Source organism: Ischnura elegans, chromosome 4 (genome assembly GCF_921293095.1).
Source record: "Ischnura elegans chromosome 4, ioIscEleg1.1, whole genome shotgun sequence".
Lineage (NCBI taxonomy): Eukaryota > Metazoa > Arthropoda > Insecta > Odonata > Coenagrionidae > Ischnura > Ischnura elegans.
This window is the reverse complement of record NC_060249.1, coordinates 92,564,789-92,587,908: the sequence shown is the minus strand read 5'-3', so window position 1 is coordinate 92,587,908 and position 23,120 is coordinate 92,564,789. Positions and strand designations below refer to the sequence as shown.

The 23,120-nt window shown below is 37.4% G+C and overlaps 1 protein-coding gene across 1 annotated transcript in view; it reads left to right on the top strand.

Annotated features, from left to right (window-relative positions):
* The first annotated feature begins 571 nt into the window (after positions 1–571).
* LOC124157779 (sodium-coupled monocarboxylate transporter 1-like) overlaps positions 572–23,120 on the top strand; it is a 95,135-nt gene continuing 72,586 nt past the window's right edge. The window contains exon 1 of the mRNA XM_046532786.1: positions 572–905. Within this exon, the coding sequence (XP_046388742.1) occupies positions 843–905 (63 nt within the window). The 5' untranslated portion in view covers positions 572–842. The remainder of the gene's footprint in view (positions 906–23,120) is intronic.

Below are 23,120 nucleotides of genomic sequence, written 5' to 3'. Positions count from 1 at the left end.
TCTATATAGCAGACCGTCACACCAAAATTGTATGTTCGTAGCGCGCCTATCCATCTTATTTCCTAGCAATACTTTGTTTTCCGCTCCCGACACATTGCTTTCCATTCATTGAAAAAACTTTCACTTAAGAACGATGACACTATCATAGCCGATGAGAAGTAGCTATCCCGGAACGCCAAATTATTGCACGTGCTGGAGTACCGCATGGACGGATTGCAGGGATAGCACTGTATTTACACCCGGACGCAGCAATTTCGGCCGCCTCTAGGCTCTTCGCCCAGCGACAAGTGCCCTGTCGCCAACCAATCCCCATTTCCCCCTCTCCCTTTTGCTCCTGACCCTCAAACGGACGGGGCGGACCTTGGCCTTGGTGCTCCGAGGCGACACCGCTCTTCGACATTTGACGAAGCCGCTCCACGCACGAGTGCATCGCCAAGTCGATCGGCTCCAATGCCTCTCCGGCACCCCTCCTCCCTCGGGAGCCGCACCACACCACCCTTCCCCATTAAGTGGGCCCCCGCTATTCACCTGCGTGGGTGCCGAGATGCGGCGAGGCGCTCCGCCATTTGCGAAACAGTCCGGACACCCCCCTCCTTCCACTTCGCTTCAGCTTAACCAGCGCTCGCTCCGCATCGCATTCGCGTGTTGATGCTCTTCTGTCTTCTCCCATCCTTTGCCCTCGACGAACGAGGAAAAAAAAGTGAGCGGGAGTCAGGATTTCCCAAGGAGTTAGTATTTTTTCCTTCTGAAAAATTTCTCCAGCGCCTGCAAGGGACGGAGAAGTTTTCTTTTTTTTTGTACAGGATTTTTTTTGCGGAGTTTTTCATCATTTCGGCTCAGAGATGAGTTCGCCTCCTGCCGGATGCATCCAAGGCTTGGCAGCCATCTCACTGGATCCAGTCATTGTACGTAAAACATTTGGACTTGTATACGTATTAAAATATTAGCTGATAGGAAAACTGAGGGGAGATGCGTTAAATCAATCTTCGGATCGTTTACTCACGATGATAAAAATGAAAAATATTATATAATTACCATATTCTCCTCGAAAAATATACGCAGTGATAAATATTCTTTTGTATCCCCTTATTGATAGCGTAATCTATCGCAATGCTTTAGTTTACGCATCAGTCGGATGAAATTATTGGTGATCAAATTATACATCTTGAACTAAATCCGATTTTTCTCCAAGAATTCACATTTTATTTCCTGTTGCGAAATATTCATCTTGAAAACAAGAAGATGAAGCCGTTAGTTTATTCCATGCGACATCAATCACTTATATATAAAACGTCAGGTCGCCACTTTAATATTCATATTAGTAAATAAACCACTGTCATACAATATTTCAATAGCGCCTAATACGGCACAAAGTTGTCGTCGAAATGGTTTCATTATTAACGCCTCGTTAGGAACGTATTCACAATAATGAAGACATAGACACAAAAATATGTTTATAATAATAGGATGAGTAGTGTAGCATGCCTCGCTCAAATTTGCCCGCTTTGACTAAAAAATGGAGTATAGAAGTTGTCAAAATGAATTACTGTTTTTGCATAAAGTTCGAAATGATACCCCACCAATCTCAAATATACATCAGCACGTAAATTTTACCACTGTATTAGTTTTATCTAAGTCATTTAAGGTACATGGTCATCGACAAGAGGGAGTAATGCATCTTAATATCACAATTGCGGAAAACACTTTAAATTAACTCGATCCACAGAAAAAAAATACCTTTATTATTTGACTTAAATTGTTCAGTAATACTTAGGACTATCAATTATGAGAATGCTTCAATTGATAATAATTGTATTCATACTGAGTAAAACGTTAAGCTGTAACTTTCAAATGAAACGATAAATTATTCCAAATCAATTATGGCAGATTCCCGCTTCCGTGAGAATTCTACCTAGCGAAAATATCCTACGTTCCAAATGAAAAACTCTCACATCATTATTTTTTCAGATATTTCCTCAGATACGTTACAAACGTAAAGACAGGATAATTGTACAAAAATTAAAAAAAGTAAAGTTAACCATAAACCAATAAAATTCTCGGTAATGACCTCTTAACTCGATATCTATTCCAACCCGAAAGTAAATGTACACTGAATCAGCGTTTTCTTAAAAATATCGACGTTACTTAGGTGATGAAACAGCTCACACTGAGATAAATGGATGGCGAATGAAATCTGCACATTCAAGGAAGAGGCTCGTCCCCTTCCTAGTCAATCTGGGCGATTTTACACGAATTAGTTACGAGCATAACACTGCATTGCCGTAACTATCGGAGTTAAATTTGATCAGGAGTAAGAGAATGAGCATTCGATTTTTCATTTCGTTTTTTTATCATTCCAATAATTTCATGATGCCCATATCTGATACTGCTTCGTTATCTAACGCTCTAACCACTAGTTAAGGACAGGTGTACCCATTGAACTAGCCAAATAATATATATTACACCATATTAAAAGATAGGAGTGATGTTCAAGCTTGTGAAAAAATTGGAACAAGTACTTCATATATGTCATTTTATACAACATAATTTTACGATGGCCAGCAACTGAGGGATAAAAATGGCTGGAAAATTTGAGTAATCCATTTCTCTGGGATGCGAAATTTTAAAGAAGAGCTAATTACAGCGACTACTCTCCTCTTTTAACGAACAACCTTTGACAAAACAGCTACCTCCTGAGCTGGAAGGGTCTAGTAGTTTTGACAAATTTCGTACACGGAAAAGACGCCGTGATTTCATGCTATATTGAGTGATTACATAACATTACCTTTAAAACCTACGGGGTAGTTAAGTACGCGAATTAAAAAACAAATGCCTAAATATCACTGATAACATCAGCTTAAGGAATTGAATATGATATTATAAGGAACATAGAGTCATTGGGTTGAAAAATGCGGAAATATCCCTGACCTCTGTGTCTCTACAAGTTTCAACCCTATAACTTTATGGGCATCTATAGTTAACGTCTACTAGTAAATTTATACTCTAGTGCAAGTTACCCTGCAAAAAATAGGAACGACGATACACCTTCTTCATCAGAAGAGTTTCGCGCGCGAGTTTCAGCCTTGATAACTTTTCTTACCAGATGTCTGTGTCAGATGTGTGTGTAAATGTCTTGCCAGAAATAGCTATCATTAATAAAAGCTCATCGAGTAAATTTACCTTATTCACTCGAAATATATCTTTTAAAATCATTCATTTGAATGTTACCAAATAGTGAAATACTTAGTATTTCCATTGTGAGTTGTTTTAATGACGGAAATGTATACAGTTTTTTACTTTAATAATAACATTCAAGCTCTTGAATTATTAAGTACAGCAGGGTTTCAGCGATAAAGAGCAGTGAATAACATCTTACCCTTGCGGCTGTCACTGTGTCCAGCGTATTAATTTATTAAATCGGTCGCTTCCCTATTCGTTAGGGTACCTACGCTCATTGCGTCTCGAGCGCTAATTGAAAAATGGCTTCAACGGCGCGGGACGAGACTTCAAGGACGTCCGAAGCGTTTTTATCTGCATTGAATCCGACCACTGCCGCATCATGGGTCTGGATGGCTGTTAGGACTAGCGTCAATACCATTGTCTCCTCTATCTATACGCTGAGACGGCACTATTATCCATATATCTGGTTCACGATACCAATCAGGGGCTACACCACTGGCGAATTGATTAATTGGGGAAGCAACTGTGGGAATGAGCAAATATTGTTCTTTATAATGACATTAATTTAATGTCTGCTATATCTTCTGTTTAGTTCTTTCATTAGAGCGGTGGCCGGTGGAGATTTTAGTTTTTCAATTTTTTTGAAGTTCTTGCTTGGATCACATTGTTCTTGAACATTCATTGTCAAAATATCTGTTTGCTATGAGTTAAGTTCGAGCAAGAAAATATTTTTGCAACTGGAGTTCCACATTTTAATAGCAACCCGAAAGAAACGATGCGACCGTCAGCCTCACTCCAGGAGATCCCAATAGCCCATGGCATCAATTTGGCGAGCATCACCCTCTTCCTTGGTGCCCAGGGTCGAGAAGGATTAGTGACTGATGTGTTGGTGGGAAACTATCATGGAAACTGTGCCAATGTCCTTATGACGTTCGCTAGCGAGCAGAATTCCAGAGAGCCCGGCTGGAATCCCAAATGTGAGCCGAAATATGGTGGTGCCAAATATTGAGCAAGTTAGACATGGCAAACTCGCGGCGTAAAAAGTTTTCTTCGTAAGGGCAGAGACTGGGATATATTTTAATCAAGTTCGTTCCGAGTGCCCATTCAGAAAATAAATGTATTTTTCCTGTGATTTGATTTTTTTATTAAAACGTTGTCTTAGGTTTTATCATTCCCTAAAAAAAACTTGTAGTAATTATAAATTGCTGAACGTTCATAAGTAATTCATTTTATATTGCTAGAGATGGTTAATTTGATGTGCACTAAATTCAAAATAAAATAAAATAAATTGATGTGGTGATTGATAATTGACTCAGAAGCAGCTATGATTTGCCTTCACAATATTTTCTAAAAGCAAATCAGACTGAAGAAGTTGTGGGGCAAGATAGGAAAAATTAGAACAAAAGGAAGATGAACATGGCATCGTCATTTAAAAGGAACACGTGATAATAGATAGCTAAAGAGAACACTGAAATTGTTTGAAAAATTACTTCAATTATCTTACTATCCTTTGGAAAACAGCACCGATATTAGTATTATTTTTATTGTTTTCTATGTTATATGTGCTGCCTGCTTTTTCATTTTCATAAAATTCATCGATCTAATAATAAACAAATACTTTTGCACCCTCCATGTGGTATCTTTGGCTATAGCCAATTTCTAACAATTTTTTATATTATTTTCTTTTACTGGTTTCGAATTATTTGAATACTGCCCGAAGGTGGTATATTTTTATGCCCTTAAGTGTCAGTGATATGATTCAAGTTCAAATCATTAATTACTTCGACCACTCAATTTGTAAAACTGTGGGTAACCGCAAAAACATTTAAGGAATTTAATCCCTAACTATTTGTTTTATTAAAATTATTCAATAGCATTCTTTATTGCCAAAATGCCTCGAAGGCAGCAACCCACCTCCAAATTTACCCCTGCTTCTAAAAAGATAAAGAGAATAGGTTTTTAATTCCTCAGATATTGAACGTAACGCCGGTCTCCAGTGTTCCCTAGGATTATGCTGATTTGAGTCGCCAATTTTTCTGGAAGAAAATCAAAATTTACTTTACCACAAGTCATTATATCCCTAGAAAATATATGAGTTCACTTGATCCCCAGGCTACTTTAATGCTCTGTGCATAGAAGGCGTTACCCTGGTAGCTAGAGTGAAGTAAATCGAATGAATTGCCGTCTCATGATGAGATTAAACGTATGAGATACGCAGGCTGAAACTTTGCTGAACCCATCTAAGTCTTACATTTTTCAAAAGTTGAAATTAACAAAATGGGATATTTTTTTCTGTTGACCTTATCTCGTAAAAATTTGGTGCTGTACTTTTTCGCCAAAGAAAGAAGTAAAGAAGAAAATTTACGAAGAATTCGCGTCCCTAAGACTCCTTGTCTTTTTCATCATTTTAAGTAGCCTGAGATAGATCTCCTCCACTTTTCGTCCCACCATCTAGTCTTGACCCTAAAACGCGGCCTTCGCAGTGAAGCTAACAAGCTAGCGCCCACATAAAAACTTCGTACGTCAGCCGATACAATTAAGGAGACGGACAGCGGATGATAGCCTGGAAAATTTCCCTATCCGGTCAGGTGTCGCAAACTGACGTGCATCGAGTTGCTCTTGTTCGGAAATAACTTGCCTCCGCAACGCTCATAATAAACACACACACAGGATCCTTTCCGTTTGAATGGTCCCGAGGTGGCGCAACGGATAATTGCGTATCCGACCGCTTAATTGCGATCCCACTGCAATGTGCCGCCATGCATCTGGAGAAAACGCAAAACATGGCTGCCTGGAATAACGCGACATACTGCAGATAAATACAAAATTAGTACAGCATTTTTCCCATGGTGATCTCTGTTCCTAAAGTGTATATAATGGGTACATAGAAGGTATTATCTGGTGACAACCAGTAAGTAGGATATATTGTTTACTGATACGGTTGAAAAATGAAAATCTAGTATAATTTTTCCTTATGATCTGGCATCACCGGAAAAAGTTGGATCCAGATTCCGGATGAAATTTCAATAAACTGACACAAGCAAAAGTTCGGAAGAATGTTATGTGATTTAATACGATTTTATGTCCTGAAATTAAATCCTGTTTCTACAATCCAACGATTTCCATCCCCTATGTATGAATCATACAATTTTCAACAATAAGAAAAAAAGTCTACCGTGCAATGGGATAGTTCAATACCGATATCAAATCAGTGAAACAATAACCTAAAGAGATTAATGATTTCTGTTCGGTGCCTATTAATCTGACTGGCCAGCGATCGATTGAATAGGATGGAATCAGTAGATTATCCCAGGATAAGATAGTATTCAGCAAAAAGAAGTATCGGGGATCGGGTTGGTGTGGTGGCTAGTGTTGGCTTACCACCCGGCAGGCTCGGGTTCAAATCCCGGCAGTGGCAGAAAATATTCAGAGACTGCCTGATCCCTGCTTGAATGTTGTGTGGAGGACATTTCAAGCGGATGGGACGTTAAGCCGTGGTCCCCTTGGCGCCTTTCGTTAAGAGCAGGCCGACGCCGGGTTTCTCTCCACCCTTCCTTCCATACCCTTCCCTCATGGCGCAAATGACCTCAGCTGTCGGTCGCCTCCTCCTAATACCATACCATACCAAAAAGAATTATCATCAAACAGCAGAGAATACTAGCTGAAAGTAGAAAAGCAATTCATTAAAAACATGTCAAGAGATTGCTTCTCTACGGTAGTGAGGTACGGACGATGACAATGACAGAGTTCCACATTGAGACACCCGCGTGAAGAGACCAGTCTAAAATCCACAAGCCACATCAGAAGACATGATTGCATGATGAAGACAGTCATAGAAAGGAAAGTGGACTGAAACAGCTTCAAGGGAGGTCCACGAATGATAAATATTGATAAAAAGTTTAGGAAGATGCATTCCTCCCGGTCGAACAGTATTTTGGTGACGCAAAAATCTCTAAAGAAAAGTATGCTATCTCCTTGAAATTTTAAGGGTTCGCATCACTTCAAAATTTGCTAACGTCAAAATACGAATATTTCACCCCCGTATGTTCTCAGATGTAATTTTATTACTCTTGATACATAGCAAATGTTGACAAAGGTCAATTCTGTAAATCTAGAAAATTTCAAGATGATAGCGTAATTTTTCAGTTAGTAATAAGCCACCCAAAAATAAAAATATATGACCCTTCGAAAGGAAGGGATACCATCAATATGAAAATTACAGGGGAAAATAAATACATTACCATGAATAGATGAGGTGATATGACAATTTGAGAAAAGTGCTGATTCGAGCCAATCTGACTAGTGATGATGAGTACTTGCTGGCAAGCATACAGTATGTTATGACGATTTTCCATCGGCCGTTGAGAATTCATGCAGGCTTCACCATACTGACCCGCCTGTAATAAAGGCAAATAAATTTATAATTCATCAAAATAGCTATTCATTACCGACGCAGTGTTAGCCAAATCGATAACAAGCTTACATAACGTTAAAGAATTTTAGTTATAAGTGAATAGTTTCCTGATGATTACAATGGCATACCCATTCCTTAACACGGATACTTTTTTTTAATTTCTGTTGATAAATCTTCACTTATTCAATCTAATGTGATTGAGAGTGAATACATTTAAAAACTCAGCCTTTCGCCCCAGAAACTCATTGCTATATATAAGAGTGAAAATTATGGCGTGGAGGAAACTCCTAATGCGCAAGTATATGTAAGAGTGATATAGGAGAGTTAGAATATTGAATAAATATAAATCGTGGGAGATAAAATTAGGAATAGAAATAACAGGAGGAAGACGGAGGCAGGGTGCTCTTAATGCTATGCACGCATGAGGAAAGAGATGACTCGGAATGTTGAACGATAAGAAAATATGTAAGAAAAAACCATCACAGAAACATGAATTCCTGGAAAAAAAAGTTGCGCTGCATAATTATTCAATAATTTTTCGAGAATTTACCGGTATTAATTTACCTGGATTTCATTCCGAATTTGAATACACGGTACCATATCACGCAAAAAAATGAAGTGGTGGAGGATGACTGCTTTTCTTCGGTAAAAAAAGTGAAGCAAATTATATGAGTTAACATATTTTTTAAGTTAATACCTGCCACCAGAAGAAGTCGGAAATCCTCTATCACAGAACTATTACGAATGAAATGTATTTCTGGAATGTGCTGAAGCAATATAATCGAGATACTTTCGTCAACCTTAATTCCTTCGCAAAGTATCCAACAGAGTGTAATAACATCCACTACATTTCTATGAAGTCAAAAGTAACATCGCTAACTCAAGGAATGAGCTGATCCAAATTTATACATAAAATAAACGATGGCAATCACATGGTGCCCTCAAGTCCACAATAGTTAAAGAATATGAGTCAATTATGCACAAAATTACTCCATAAGTACAATTTATTTGATGATAAATGACTTTCTAAACTTCTTTTGATTTTCAATCTCAATTTCCCAGTGTCTGAAGTAGACTTCTATATTGTATAATATTTTTCAAAAGCGTTTTACCTATTCGTCCGGATTTGGGCTCTCTCTTGTTCAAGAAGTACTTTTGGTATCTTTTTTGCGTTGATTTGGCAAAAATTCTTTCTGATTTAGCTTGAAGAAAGCTCCAGAATTATCTAACCAAGTTTTGGCAGCCATAGATGCAGACACTTCGATATTATGTGTTCTTGCCTAGATAAGGAGATAGCTAATTTCGTTAAAATTGGATTTTATAGGATATTCACAAATAAGTATGAATTACGTACGAAATTATCGTGAAAATAGCTTTATTTTTCTCTCTGTAGGTAATTAGTTTTCATCCGTTTTCCGGGAAATCGATTCTATTTCCCACCAATATTTTCGCGATATAATCCATAGTGAAGCATTTAAACACTCCATTTCATTTACCTTTTTTCCCATGACATATAGCACAAAATATTTTCATGGGTTTGAAAAAATGTTACCTCTAAAACTTGAAATAATAGTTGAGAATAATCCCTCATAATTTATGCACCTCAAAATAAAATTTCTCAACATGCTAATTCTTTTATTTGGAGGCTGAAAATAGATTTGAAAATAATCAACTGATGCGAATTGATTTAAAGTAAGTGAATTAACACGAAATGGACTGACAGGGTTCCACAATGCGTAGAAGAAGTGGGCAATACTTTTTTATGCTAAGTTCATAATGTAGCGATTTCAAAACGGAAAGCAAGATGAAAAATGACACCCGTAGATGATTCAGATTCCTTGATGTTGATGAGTCGCCACCGGTAACTTTTTCTATTTATGACACTTAGGTTAGCCCCACGTACTTTCCTAGCAGTCATGAATATTTTTATCAGCCTGGGGTATTTTACGGATTGGGCACTATTCACGATCAACCGCAAAGAATTTCCGGTGCCTCGAAGTTTTAGATCAAAAAGCCGATCTCAAGTAATCCGTCTCCAAAGTGACATGTGGTTTGTGTTGAAACTGGATTTGAAGGGGTTGCTTGGGGGAAAACCCGCGCTTCCTAAGAGGAAAAATGGATGTCCACCGGACTGGAAGCTCACGCTGAGTCCTAGAATGAAATTATTATATCATGAAAATTTAATGCCGCATTACACATTATATCGATCCAACAATTTAATTTTCACGATGAGGGCTTCAAATAAAATTTATTTTCCATATTTTATTGCGTAAATAATGATAAATGGCATTCACACGTCATTTTACACCTGTGGTCGACGGCTATACTCATCATTAACTAATTGCCATTTTAATAGTAATTTAATACGTTATTTTCGACATTTTTCACTTACAGTACATTAATTAGTATTTACCCATTTTATTGGGCGATTTTCTAGTATGTACTTGTGATTTAGTCGTAAGTGGGCCTAGAAAGTAATTTAGTAGGTTAATTATTTAGTAAGCAATAGTCGAGGCCATGGTACAGCTACTATCAGGTACTAATATTACCAATATAGTGGTTGAGGAAATGGGTAGGTAATTGGTCTACCACAAAATGGGATACATTTACAATAAAAACGCCTATCTCTTAGGAATAAATATATTCCTATAGTTGAAAAACAGTGGCAGCCATGACGATTCCTTAGTGCTTGAATATCATTTGCGTCGAACAATCTCACGAATATCCTCAGATCTTCTCTTTCTCAGCATCCCCTCATCAATTAGATTATTACAAATCCACTCACAAATGAGACTATTAACGAATCAATAAGTCTCCCTATCGTCACTTACATAATCATTGTATTCTGTCTGCAAGGTCCTTGGGTTTTAAAAAACGCATCAATCTAACTCGACCGGCCAGTTTTCACGGCGCATTCACTGTTTAAACTTTTGCTGTCATTTTGAAATTTCCAGCAGATTTATAAGTCGCCGCAGGGTCCCGAAGATGTGACTAATGCGAATACTCAGTAACCTTCATTTCTCCGTTTCCAGGGTTCTATTTTAAATTTTTCATTTTTTCCCACATCTGGAAACAATTTAAACCATGTGCTTCCTAACACTAGTAAGTAAAAATGGTTGAAAAATATTTCCAGGTTTTTCTCGCACAAGCTTTTGAAGTATAATCTCATTTGGTCTAACGCTTGCATACCTTCACGACACTGAGTACTATTTGAGCAGTAAGATTCAGTGCGAATAAAATGGGAGGAATCAGGTCATCAGATAATTCGATTCGGTGTCATTTTAATTTAGTTATTACAATTTCCTCATTTGGTAATTTAGTCTGTAGTCCTGATACATATTTTTAATTTGGGCGTTGCTTATAAGTTTATAAATCCAAGGTGGCTCGAAAAAAATTGGGAAACGCTTTTATAGATCCGTTAATTGTTAAAATCCTCCTAAATCTCCAATACCTAATGTCTTTCTTAGTTTTTTCTTACGTGCAAATTTTATATGTTTGTCCATTATATAAAACGTTTTGAAAATTTCAAGATGATAGCTTACGTTTTGATCGAGAAATACGTCACGAAAAAATATTATGTTCTGACGAGCCGACATATGTGTGCTGTAATAATATCCTCTGATTATTATTTATTCAGTACCTTATCACTCAGAACCATTCAAACAGATATTATCTCTCCTGAAGTTGGTTGTGTGACATATCTCCCATCAGCGAGATTAGACTAACAAACCGACTGGTGAACAGAAAAAAACACTACGACCACCTTTGAAAGGTGACCCGGAAGTAAGGAGCAAAATCTGACAAGCCAGTACTGAGTAATACCCCATTACACATTTCGATAGAGTGCCTATGATAGAATATGTATCGCACACTCTCACCTCATGAATATTCATCATGAGAGACACTCGTATAGAGAACCCGACTCATAGTTAGCTCCACTGATGAAGCACTAGGAGTATCACCGTCATAGAGCAAATGAGTTTTCCTCAACTCAGAAGTAAAATAACCAGTCTTGCTGGCGCGAAAAAGTGAAATCATCCGTGTTCCAGGTACAACTAATTAAAATTAATTTTTTTTATGATGAGTCCCGGAGTTCATATGGTTGAATATGAGGTCTAGGATTTCACATGATGATGCACGAATGCCATTAACTGACTGCACCTATGTTTTTGGAAAACCCAGAGCGGCCGACAAGGTGACGTGGGAGCCGGTTACAACTGGATTATGAGACGACGGCCTCGTGGCCTCGAATCTTTCCATCGGAGCATTCATTGCTTCTCACAAGAGTCAACGGAAATATTGCACGTCGCCGCAGGTATATATGTATCCTAACGCCATTCATTGGAGAGTTTTCGGATTTCTTCTTCTGATTACTCTCGACTGTCCGAAGGAAGAGTGTAGTTCCGCGAACGGTAAATGGAGTTCCGAGATGAGGAATTCATCGAATTAACGAGATGGAATTAATGATTTCATTATTATAATTTGGTCAAGCCACACTCGGATTTCCCACTCGGGGCGTAAGAGGATGCATCACTCATTTTATAACTAGTCCTATTTTCTTTTTTTTTCAAAACGAATTGCTCGCAACGTATCTTACGTAATCATATTAAAATTTTAAGAGGATAAAAATAAGAAAGGACCATTTTCATATATATTTACAGAATGTACTGAATTGTATTAAATGTGCACTGCGTTACATTTTAGATACAGGATAATGTTTATAAACCATACTTGGGATGAAATTTCCAAGAAAATAGCAAGTAATACGTTATAAAAAAATCGGTGAAACGGGAATGATGCGTCCTCTTCATTATATTTAATTCGTCGCCTTGAAATAAATCTAAAAAATGTCAAATGAAAAAAATCGATCATTAAAAAATTACGAACTGTTTTTGAAGCTATTTCTTATAAAATGTTATGCCTCTAAGATGCAAGTTATAATATTATGCTCGTACTTTCAATGCAAAGATGATGCTTAGTTTGAACGCCAAATTTCCGCATGTAGTGGACGCCCTGGAGAGGTGAAATTCCTGACGCAAGATATTTCACATTTAAACTATACCAACAATCAAAACTGCTAAATCAAAAACAACAATAATCTCCCTTGGAATTACAGAGTGAGTCTTGCGCTTAATAAATACTCTCGAATATTTAGGGCCCACACAGTGGCTAATCTATGGGGGGGGGGGCTAAGAGGGCTATAGGGCCCCCTCCCTTTGAATATCCAATTTACACTAGATAGAATGGTAATTTTGCTCGGACCCGCAATACTGCTGGAAGGTTACCCCTACTTAGTCCCCCCTTATCCCTATCCTGGATCCGCCACTGGGCCCACCTAAACATTTATCACAGTGCACAACACAAATTGAAATTTTTTATAATCTTCAACCATGAACTCATGCATTGGCTATTTGCGGGGTTACTTCACTAAGATCAATTGGCAAATCAGTACAAACAGTATTGCTACTGTTAAAAAAATTTGAATCAACTCTGCAAGCCTAAATTCGTATTTTTGGGTGTAAGTAAGGTATTATATCGATATTACATTGGATAAACATTTTTTCGTTAAATGATATTTTAATGATATTTAAATGATATTGAAATGATCTTTTGCAATTTTTTTATTCAATCCCTGTTAGCGTTAAACGCGATAAACACGCTGGTAGTATCTATATTGAATTAATCCGATCTATTACCGCAATATCACTCTCAATGCTTCCTTTGTATGAGAGAGCAACAGTAAGAAAAGCATCTTCGCATCGTAAGCTCCACAGTTAATTTTTACCGACCACGGCTTCAACCCTATGGTCATAATCAAGCTAGAAAAAGAAGTTTCTTTTCCTATTAAACGGCTCCAAAAAAAAAGGCTGAGACCTAAAACTGCTGAGAATAGCTACTTAAAAATGTAGCTATTTAGGTCATTTCTGACACCTGAACATTTTTAAAAAGCGATAATTCAATGTAAAAAGTGGAAAGTTTTCCTTCCAGAAGATAATTTGAGTACTGTGGAAATTATTTTTTTACAAATCATTGTAGTTAGACTTCTTCTCCTGCGTACTTAATTCTTACTTAGTTCCAACTTACAAGAGTTAAACGTGAGGGCACTGCATTTATCAAACGCAAACACACTATTAGCACAGTATTAAATTCAAGATATAAGTTAAAGTTCATTGAATACTTTAACTCAAAAACGTGAAAAATTAATTAAAGTTCTCTGACTGAAATAATTTGTAAATTATACTCGTATAATGTCATAAATATCCTGGAATTATTTTCAAATGCCAATGCTCTCATTTAGCACTACGCGGCAATCTTCATCAATCGGTGGATACTAACGTGTTTCGCGTGAAATTTATTTTTGGAAATATTTATCTACCCTATGCCTGCATTGTCACATTGTTGAGTTGCTTATGAGGGAATTAAATGAGACTAAAGCTGTTTCTGACATATCACTTTACGTTATCGTGTAGTACCTATGCAGTATCAGTGAAAACAACAGAAACTATCTTGAAACGATGATAATCTATCAATATATTTAGCCACTTCGATCGATTTAAAGCGGTGTTACGATGCAATGAAATTAATTTTATTTTAATTCCATCGCGATCGGATGAATTCATCGATAGGATCAGCGATTATATTATGCATTCCAAGAGCGGATGCAATTCATAAGAAGACGATTTAATGAAACGCGATTGCGAATGAATGAATTTGTCAAAATGAAAGAGAATAGCTATTTAATAGGGCACTGTTTAGTGGATGTGAGTAAATTTTTTCCACCCGCGGATCTATACATACACGAGGGAGTTCCAATCAACTCATAAACTACATAGAAAAAATTTGTTTCCAATAATACGGAGATAAAAGAAAAAAAAATCAGCGATGGTAACGTAGGTGAAAAACCTAAATTATTGTATTAACTGAAGCATGATTGGGGATATCGGGTAGAGCAAAGCAAGGAGCAAATTGAAATAGCTCAATTGTGGTCACAAACACTCCCAGATAAGTACCAGTGTAAAATTTTTCAATAGATAGAAAACGCCTCTCCGCCGATTAATATCCCCTAGATGCATAGGAGAGAGCTCCAGCTCCCCTCCCCAAGTCAACTCCCACTTAGCACGCGATTTTTCACATTATCTCTTTCTGGGCTCTGGCCAAATACGACATCATTAATGTTTTTGAGTCTCCAAAACAATTCACTACCATGTAATGTGGAAGCCCGAAAACAGCACCCAGTATGCAATACCACCTCGCAAAAAGGTACTCATCTATTCCAGTAAGACGCCACACCAAATGGAATGAACTGAAACCCGTCTACTTCAACATTCCATAAAATAACAATTATAATATAATAATAGATGCTTTTATTCGGGGGAGGTTGAGACTAAAAAGTCTTCTCTTCCACCTAACACCTCGTTAGCGTGAATGCAAACGTATGTAAAACGTTAAGTAAACATTTACAATACTAAAATATACAATAGGGTGGTTTCCTATTATTTTTTATTGCCTAAATCGAAAGATTATTACTCCTGGAGTACGTATTTCACGCTTTTAGATTTTTAAATGACGATATCTATTTTTCGCGATTAAATGAAAAGTGAAAATTTTCAAGCGCGCGAAATCGCGACGCGTAAGTAGGAATGATGGGAAAAAGTCCGTGCGACGCATTTCTGGTTCCCCCTCCCGCCTTGTGAGGTGACCTTGATCGAGGCTCTGAGCGCTGATAGGACGCAGGATGCTAGCGGGTAGCTGAGTACCTTGCTGGCTGGTGGCGCTTGGCTTAAAAAAGGATTATTAATACCTTATCAAACGAAGAAAACTTTTCGACCTTAGCCAGTTTTAATAGGTGATTTTTAAGACATGTTTCCCTGAGCTCTGTGCCTCATGCATGCATTGGTAACCTCAGACGATGCAAAACTCCTATCCTCTCGTATAGAAACTAGGTCCCTGTGACGTCACGTGGAGTGGAATCGCATGGGCGCCAATCTGGCCTTTTTCAAATGAGGATAAAATTTGACCTTTGCCATTCGTCTAAACCGGTATTTCTAAGAAGAAATAAATTGTATATAATGAATACAGTAATGGTGGGTAATGAATCGCAATCAATGCCTTCGGTATTCTTTGATGAAGGAAACTACCCTATTGTAATATAAACTATTATTCATAAATACGCACTATTCCATTATTATTCATTAAACATATACATCAAATCAATAACAGAAATCATTTAACATAAATATAAATTTCAAACGCTAACCCTGACTATTCCAAAACACGAGTAATACTTGACAAAACGCGAACATTTGCGAAGAGGATCAGAGGGTATAATTATTCGACGGGCCACCTAACGTAACCCATTAAGTTGTCAGTTGATTGAGACTTCCGCGGAAAGTTCACTAATCTCGGGAATAAACAAAACCGAGACGGACGAGGAAAAGAAGCCCTGAAAAGGACGCGTATTTCCCGACATGCCGCAGGTAATTGCTCCTCCTGAGAGCCAGACGCTGCCTCCGTGGGAGGAAGTGATTCACTTGCTTAGTGGACCGCCTTCTGTTCGCTGTGAGTCCAAGGCGGCCTTCAAAAAAAAATCCTTCCACTCCATTTCCCCTTTGCCTTCTTCCGATGACCCCTAGTTCCATACACCCTTTTCCACGGAGCTTCGAAACATGTAATGCATAACTACAGCTTCACTCTCAATCGGCGTATGCGCACGCATGTTCCGAGCACATGTTATGGACATCAGTCGGGCGATGAATTCCTCATTAATTTCTCATTAATTTTCGTGAACAATTTATCACCCAAACCTCATTACCACATAATTATGCGTCGTTCATTCAGTGGCTCGTGATGTAATATACAAGAAACGGCTTACGCGCAGATCCAAAAAGAAATAAATTGGGTGACTTCATCCCATAAGTGTTCCAAACGCTTTCCTCATTACAGTCAATCTAATACATTCGAAGTCTGCGATTGTTTTAAATACTAATTTTCGACACCTGAGTTATCACTCACAATTTTTCTTCCATCATTGCTGCAATCATGTCGATATTTCATCTCCAAGCCTTAATTTTGATATTTCCGAGGAAAATTTTGCTAAATCCGTGAAATTCCAAAATTAAAAAAAATATTTTTGAGTGAAAAACTCATCATCGCGGAAATAATTTTTTCAAATATTGCAGATTTAAAATATTTAAATGATGCGAAGTAGGTAGAAATCACCAAATAACTCTCCCATTTTCATTGTTCTTTTTTCTTAAAAAGATGGGACTTTTATTATTGGCAATCATAAGCAATGTGGGACTCCCATTTTAGAAACGATAATTTTGACTACCTAACACTAATAACATCTGCTATCATTTTTGCAGCTAATATTGATAGTTGGTTAGTAGCTCCTAGTTTCATAAAAATATTTTGCAGGGTTAAATAATATCAAACATGATTTTGTGCCTCGATTTAACACGAAAATTTTACCGGTCACTCACTCTTGTATCAATATTCTGCCTCATTTATATTTGTAATCAAACCGTTAAATTAATATTTTATCGATTCATTTATAAGTTTTCATTAAAAATGGCCAAATTTTCAAAAGTAAATAAAAATGATTTAACTTAGCTATCAACATTTTTTTAAATTACTTAACATTCTAAAATAAAAACTAATTTAAAAACCAGATATTTATTTGTATGAAATCAAACACTCTTTGAAGGATAGCAAATTAATTTAAGGATAGTAAATTACATTTAACAGCCTTGAAATTGTAAAAGTAAATCCTTTTGAAATTTTTTGGAAAAATCAATAACTGTAATTTATAATGGGTAATGTTTTTAAGGCGTCGCTGCTGAGTCGTTTGTGTTACACAGTAGGTGCTTAAAGGGTAAAGTAAATGCTTACCATGACTGTTTTCTAAACATTTGAGCCCGTATGTTGTTTCAAACCGTCTTCTTGTGTACGTATTTGCTTTTTGTAGTGAATAGAGGTTAAATATGGCAAACTCATTTCATTTTTGATGGTATAAGGGTCTTTTGGAAAGTTTAAGAAGTGTCCCGTCAGAGAATTGAGAAACCCCGCAGGATATCGAGAGAAAGGACTATAGGGAAACCTCTTTGAAGGCTCAATGTCACGATCATTTCCAGAGAAGGCCAGGGCATTACCTTGATGGAGATCATGAGTGGAAGAGAAAGCTCCGAATCAACGAATCATTTAATACGGGAATTAGTCACACGGACCGATTCTGTATGAATCGATTAAATTATATACTCGTATGCTCCAGACGAATTAATAATTATGAATTCGACTATACAGAGAGTACATTACTCAATTAGTCCACTTAAATTCATAAATTCCAAGTCACGACAGAAAGCAGTAAATTATTTTCGTGAGAAGAGTCCTCGCAGATGCAAATTCAAATATAAATAAGCATTATATCCTGAATCATGCATCATAACATGATCCTGAATAGTCCATTCCTACAAAACAATGGTGCTTTGGCTAACTGAAGCAATAGGGTGGTTTCCTTCATCAAAGAAAACGAAAGGCATTGATTGCGATTCGTTACCCACCATTAGTGTATTCATAATATACAAATTATTTTGTTTTATAAATACCGGGTTAGACGAATGGCAATGGTCCATTTTTATCCTCATTTGAAAAGGGCCAGATTGGCGCCCATGCGATGCCACTACACGTGACGTCACAGGGACCTAGTTTCTATAGGAGAAGATAGGAGTTATACATCGTCTGAGGTTACCAATGCATGCATGAGGCGCAGAGCTCAGGGAAACATGTCTTAACAATCACTTATTAAAACTGGCTAAGGTCGGAAAGTTTTCCTCGTTTGATAAGTTATTAATAATCCTTATTTAAGCCAAGCGCTACCAGCCAGCAGGGTACTAGGCTACCCGCTAGCAGCCTGCGTCGTATCAGCGCTAAGCCTCGCCTCAAGGTCACCTCGCAGGGCGGCAGCGGGAACCAGAAATACGTCACGCGGAGAGATTTCCCGGCATTCATACTTACGCGTCGCGTTTTCGCGCGCTTGAAATTTTTCACTTTTCATTCAATCGCGAAAAATAGATATCGTCATTTAAAAATCTAAAAGCGTGAAATACGTACTCCAGGAGTAATAATCTTTCGATTTAGGCAATAAAAAAATAATAGGAAACCACCCTATTACTCGAGGAAATAGCCGCAGAATAGCCACTAAGGTACCTATAGGTATGTTACATCTTACGGGCGACTGAATATTTCTAATATAAAATGTATCTACCTCTAGATAAGCCACAAATTTATCAATTGTGCCACAATTTTTCAATTTTAGAGTAAATATGATTATGTATCAGGGTCTACTAGCGTTATGTTTAATTCTGGAGCGATTGGTTAGTAATTATGATGACCTATTTAAATGATTATGACAATTTCAATGGTGAATCTATCTAAGTAGAGGTAAAACTGTTTATCACGTTAATAAACTAATCATGACCTATGGCAATTAAAAAAGATTCATCTGATTAAAAACTAATTTGCGTGTCTTTTTGAAAGGAGGAGACGCAAACTTCTGTAAAAGAGATACATCAGGAAGAAATACAAGTGACGAAAGAATTAGATTCAGCTGCGCAGATGAATGGAAATGGACATAAAACACAAACGAGTGGTAGGGTAACAACAGAGAAGCAGTCTAAAGTGGGCTTATCTCAGAGGAATCCAGGTTATTTTCATGGTTAATCGTGCAGCTAAGTCATGTTCATTCCTAACTCAATCATTAGAGCACGTAAGCAAAAACTACTTTATCAGTAGCGTTAAGTTACACCTATCATGAAACAAAGAATAACTGTCTCAACATAAATGAGGAAAATTAACTTGTTCTGAGCAAAAGTGAAGGCCTTGCAGGAAGTAAGATCAGCTGAGACTCAGAAATGTTTCATCATGTCCGTCACCCCAACTTCCTTGACCGTGTATTCAGACCATCCAGCGAGGTCATCGGACAAGGATTCTGTCAATTTTAAGGTCAAGAGGGAATATGAATAGGTTTCTTCAGGGAGCTTCCAAAGCCTGGAAAATCAGCTTTCTTCCGCCAGCTTCTAACCCTTAGCGCATGGGAGATTCGTGATAAAATATGCACGTCTTACATTGACAACAAAGAAGTCATTCGATAAGTGATTTGATCGAGGCAAGTGTGAAAAAAGGATTCCTACAAACGTAAAAAAGATGAATCCATGACAATAAATCATTAAATTCAATACTTATCGATGTAAATACATACATGCGACCAAAAGCAATAAACTTTACAAAATCTGTTTTCTCTTTTTAACTTTAGTATATTTTTCAGTAAAATTACAATCACTAAGATTTACTACATTTGAAATAAAATGCATTATTTTGCCTCTAAATATGCTTCAATTCTGTACTTCGTAATATTTTGACTAAAAACTATACGATTTTCATCTGAGGACCAATCTTTGTGAGATGACACCCTGAGAAATAAATTGATAAGAATTCGACCGGAAGACGTTTGAAAATACCTACATTCCAACGCATAGACTCTAACAATGGTCTTCAATGATTTTAACATAACTTTTGAATTCTTGTCATCAAGCTAAAGTCAGAATACGTCAATGGAATATATAGATTATTTATAATTTTTAGTTTTTTTAATACGCCACCGATAGAAGTGCCAGAAAAAACGTATCTTGATTCTAGGACACCTCCCGCTGACCGGCCTCCTTGAACCTCTAGGAAGGCCGTACGAACCTTGGTTGAGTCCTCTCTCTTCCTCGTACCTCCATAGTTTCCCTCCTATCCAAATCTCATTCCGCTTCATCGACCACTCTCACTCTCCCAATGAGGAGTTTCCTTGCCTCCTTCCGAGAACGACGCAGCAGCGCTAATAGCCAGCTATGATTATTCCATTGAGAATTTGAGACCTTCCCTCGCACCGAGCGGGTTTTAATGGAATAGCATCTTAAGCATCGGTTGAGAAATGAATTTTTATGCGACGGAGGAACTATTCTGAAACTTTTTACTGAGATTTTTCTCGAGGAAAACGTATACGGTGGTGACTGACAGGTTGAGGCGTTGTGCAATGTCGTTATAATGTTGTATCCTTCCCCTAGGAGCATCGGTGGAATGCATGCGACAAGGTCGACGAATCAATGAGATTGGACGAAAAATCCGATGTCTTTCCCATTGCAAGCGATTAAATTTCAAGGCCAGACATGAAATTCGCAAACAAGTAGCACTGATGATTTTCTCCTTTTCGTTAAGAGGAGAAAAAAATTGAACCATTCGCATTTCTTTCAAATCCTTGACTCCCTGGCATTCAGTTACGATGTGTGAGGGTGAAATGTGCCGTACAAACTATAAAACTGGTGATTATACAAACATTCCCACAAAAACGCATTTAGCGACCAAACTTTCTTCACTGAAATATATCACCTTGTATGCAATTGGCTACAGAATAAGCCACACATTATTAACCTCTTAAGATATTAGCTAAGTTTTTTGGCTACAGATATTTCACTGCTTCATACGAATAAAAAACACAGAATTTAAGCAAAAGTTGATAAGCCGTGATTAAAAATGTTTTCAATTACAAGTACTTATCAAATGGAGTTTATTTATTTCAAAAATCCACCCCGGGTTTTTAGTTCTGGTATTTACTAACTAAAAATACATATTAAAAATTAACATTTCAAAATATTCTCACTAAAACTTTCAATGGATCAATCAAAACGAATCACGATGAATGGATCAATCTAAATGATAAATAACCCTATAATTTCTTTTGCTAACCAGAAGTGTAATTGGAGAACCAAGTACCAGAAGCAGAAGCAAAATGATAATAGTTGTGAATAAATTTCACCAAATGGAAAACAAGGAAGTACATCCCTACTGATTACAACATTATTCCTGATGAAGAAACATGCGGATAAAAAGATACACGTTGCATAAGACACAGGAAATTTCAGATTCAATACATTTACTTGAGTATGATACGTGAAGAAGGGAAAAAAGGGAGGAAAGGAGGATGAGAAAGATAAGGTTCGTCAAAAGTCAAGAGATCTTTACTTGTAAGTAAAGTTGCATTTTAGGGAAGCTATTAATTGCACTAACTTCAATCCAATATACAAATTATTTAATTCAACCCTATTAATTTCTTAATTTCACGAAACAAATAAAAAGAACTGTCAAGGAAAATAACCATAAGATACGTTGCACTGGGGCTACCATCGTCTTCGATCAAAGAAAATGCAGTTGCTGAGAATTCTTATAAATTGTAGTAAAGAAAAATAAGAAAATATTTGCTTTCAACGGTGAGGTGATCACAAAAGGAAAGCTATGGTCCACCGAGTCATTAAAATTCTACTGCATTATACAATTAAATGAAAACAAAATAATAAGGGTAAGTTTTAGAGAGTAGCAGCACGGCTAAGCAGCACATATTATCCGCCTCAAGTCTACCACGGTTCGTCACCCCAGTTGAACGATTGGGTCGATCGCTTACGCGTCAAAGTTATGAAATTCTATCGTTTCCATCAATTATGTTATGGCTACCATGCTGGACAAGGATCTGTGGATGTAACAGGAGTACAAATTAATCCTCCAAAATTCTGCATGGCAGCGGCGAGAGCACATTCAAGGTGACATATTCTTTAGTTACATTGGAAATTTTATTTCAATACTCACTAAGAGAATCTAAGAGAATTACTCAATAAGAAATATCAGGATTACAATACAGTCCATTTTTAAATACTTCATTTGCTGAAATTTTCCATTTCCCATAATAAAAGTGAAGGTGGGTTTTCAGTGTTCGCCACGACTTTTCAGCTATCTTGAGCGCTCTCGTATTTATTTACTCCGAAAGTAGAATCCGAGATCAAGGTCTAATCATTTTGTTGTGAAACCTATGACGATATTAAACGGTCTATTTTGGTTAGTTCGGAAACGAATGATCATCAGTGGGCCACTCGAAGAATGAATATAACACCAACTGAATTCTAATGAGCACTCCTCTCCATGTACAGACATGTGCTCCTCTCGCAAAAAATGTCTTAAAGACAGGGAGATAACGTACGGGATAGGTGAAGGATTTAATGCTTTGCCGGCGAATTTTATTGGAGATCTCATCCCGGGCTTCTGAATGGATTACATTGTCCGTACGCTGATAATATGTACTCTTAACTTTATCAGGAGAATTCTCTTCGCAACTGACAAGAGGATGTAAACAATTAAAAATAGCTATCGAAAAGAGTGGCCAGAGGAGTACACAGTTAAGTTAACTGAAATACTGAAAATAATTGAAATTTAACGACCGGAGTGGCCACAGTAGCCACCTGGAAGCCAAACCCTGGACATGTCGCTGGCTAGCCTAGCGCAGAATCTTCTAGATTCACTTGTAATAACTGAGGGAGCTGAGGGAGCAGTCTTGAGAATGCCACCTAGAGGACTCTACCCTAGCGTATGAATCGCTAGCCATGAGGTCCGGCCACCCCGTCTATTACGGGCATGAAGCTCTCATCTGATCCCCAGCGAA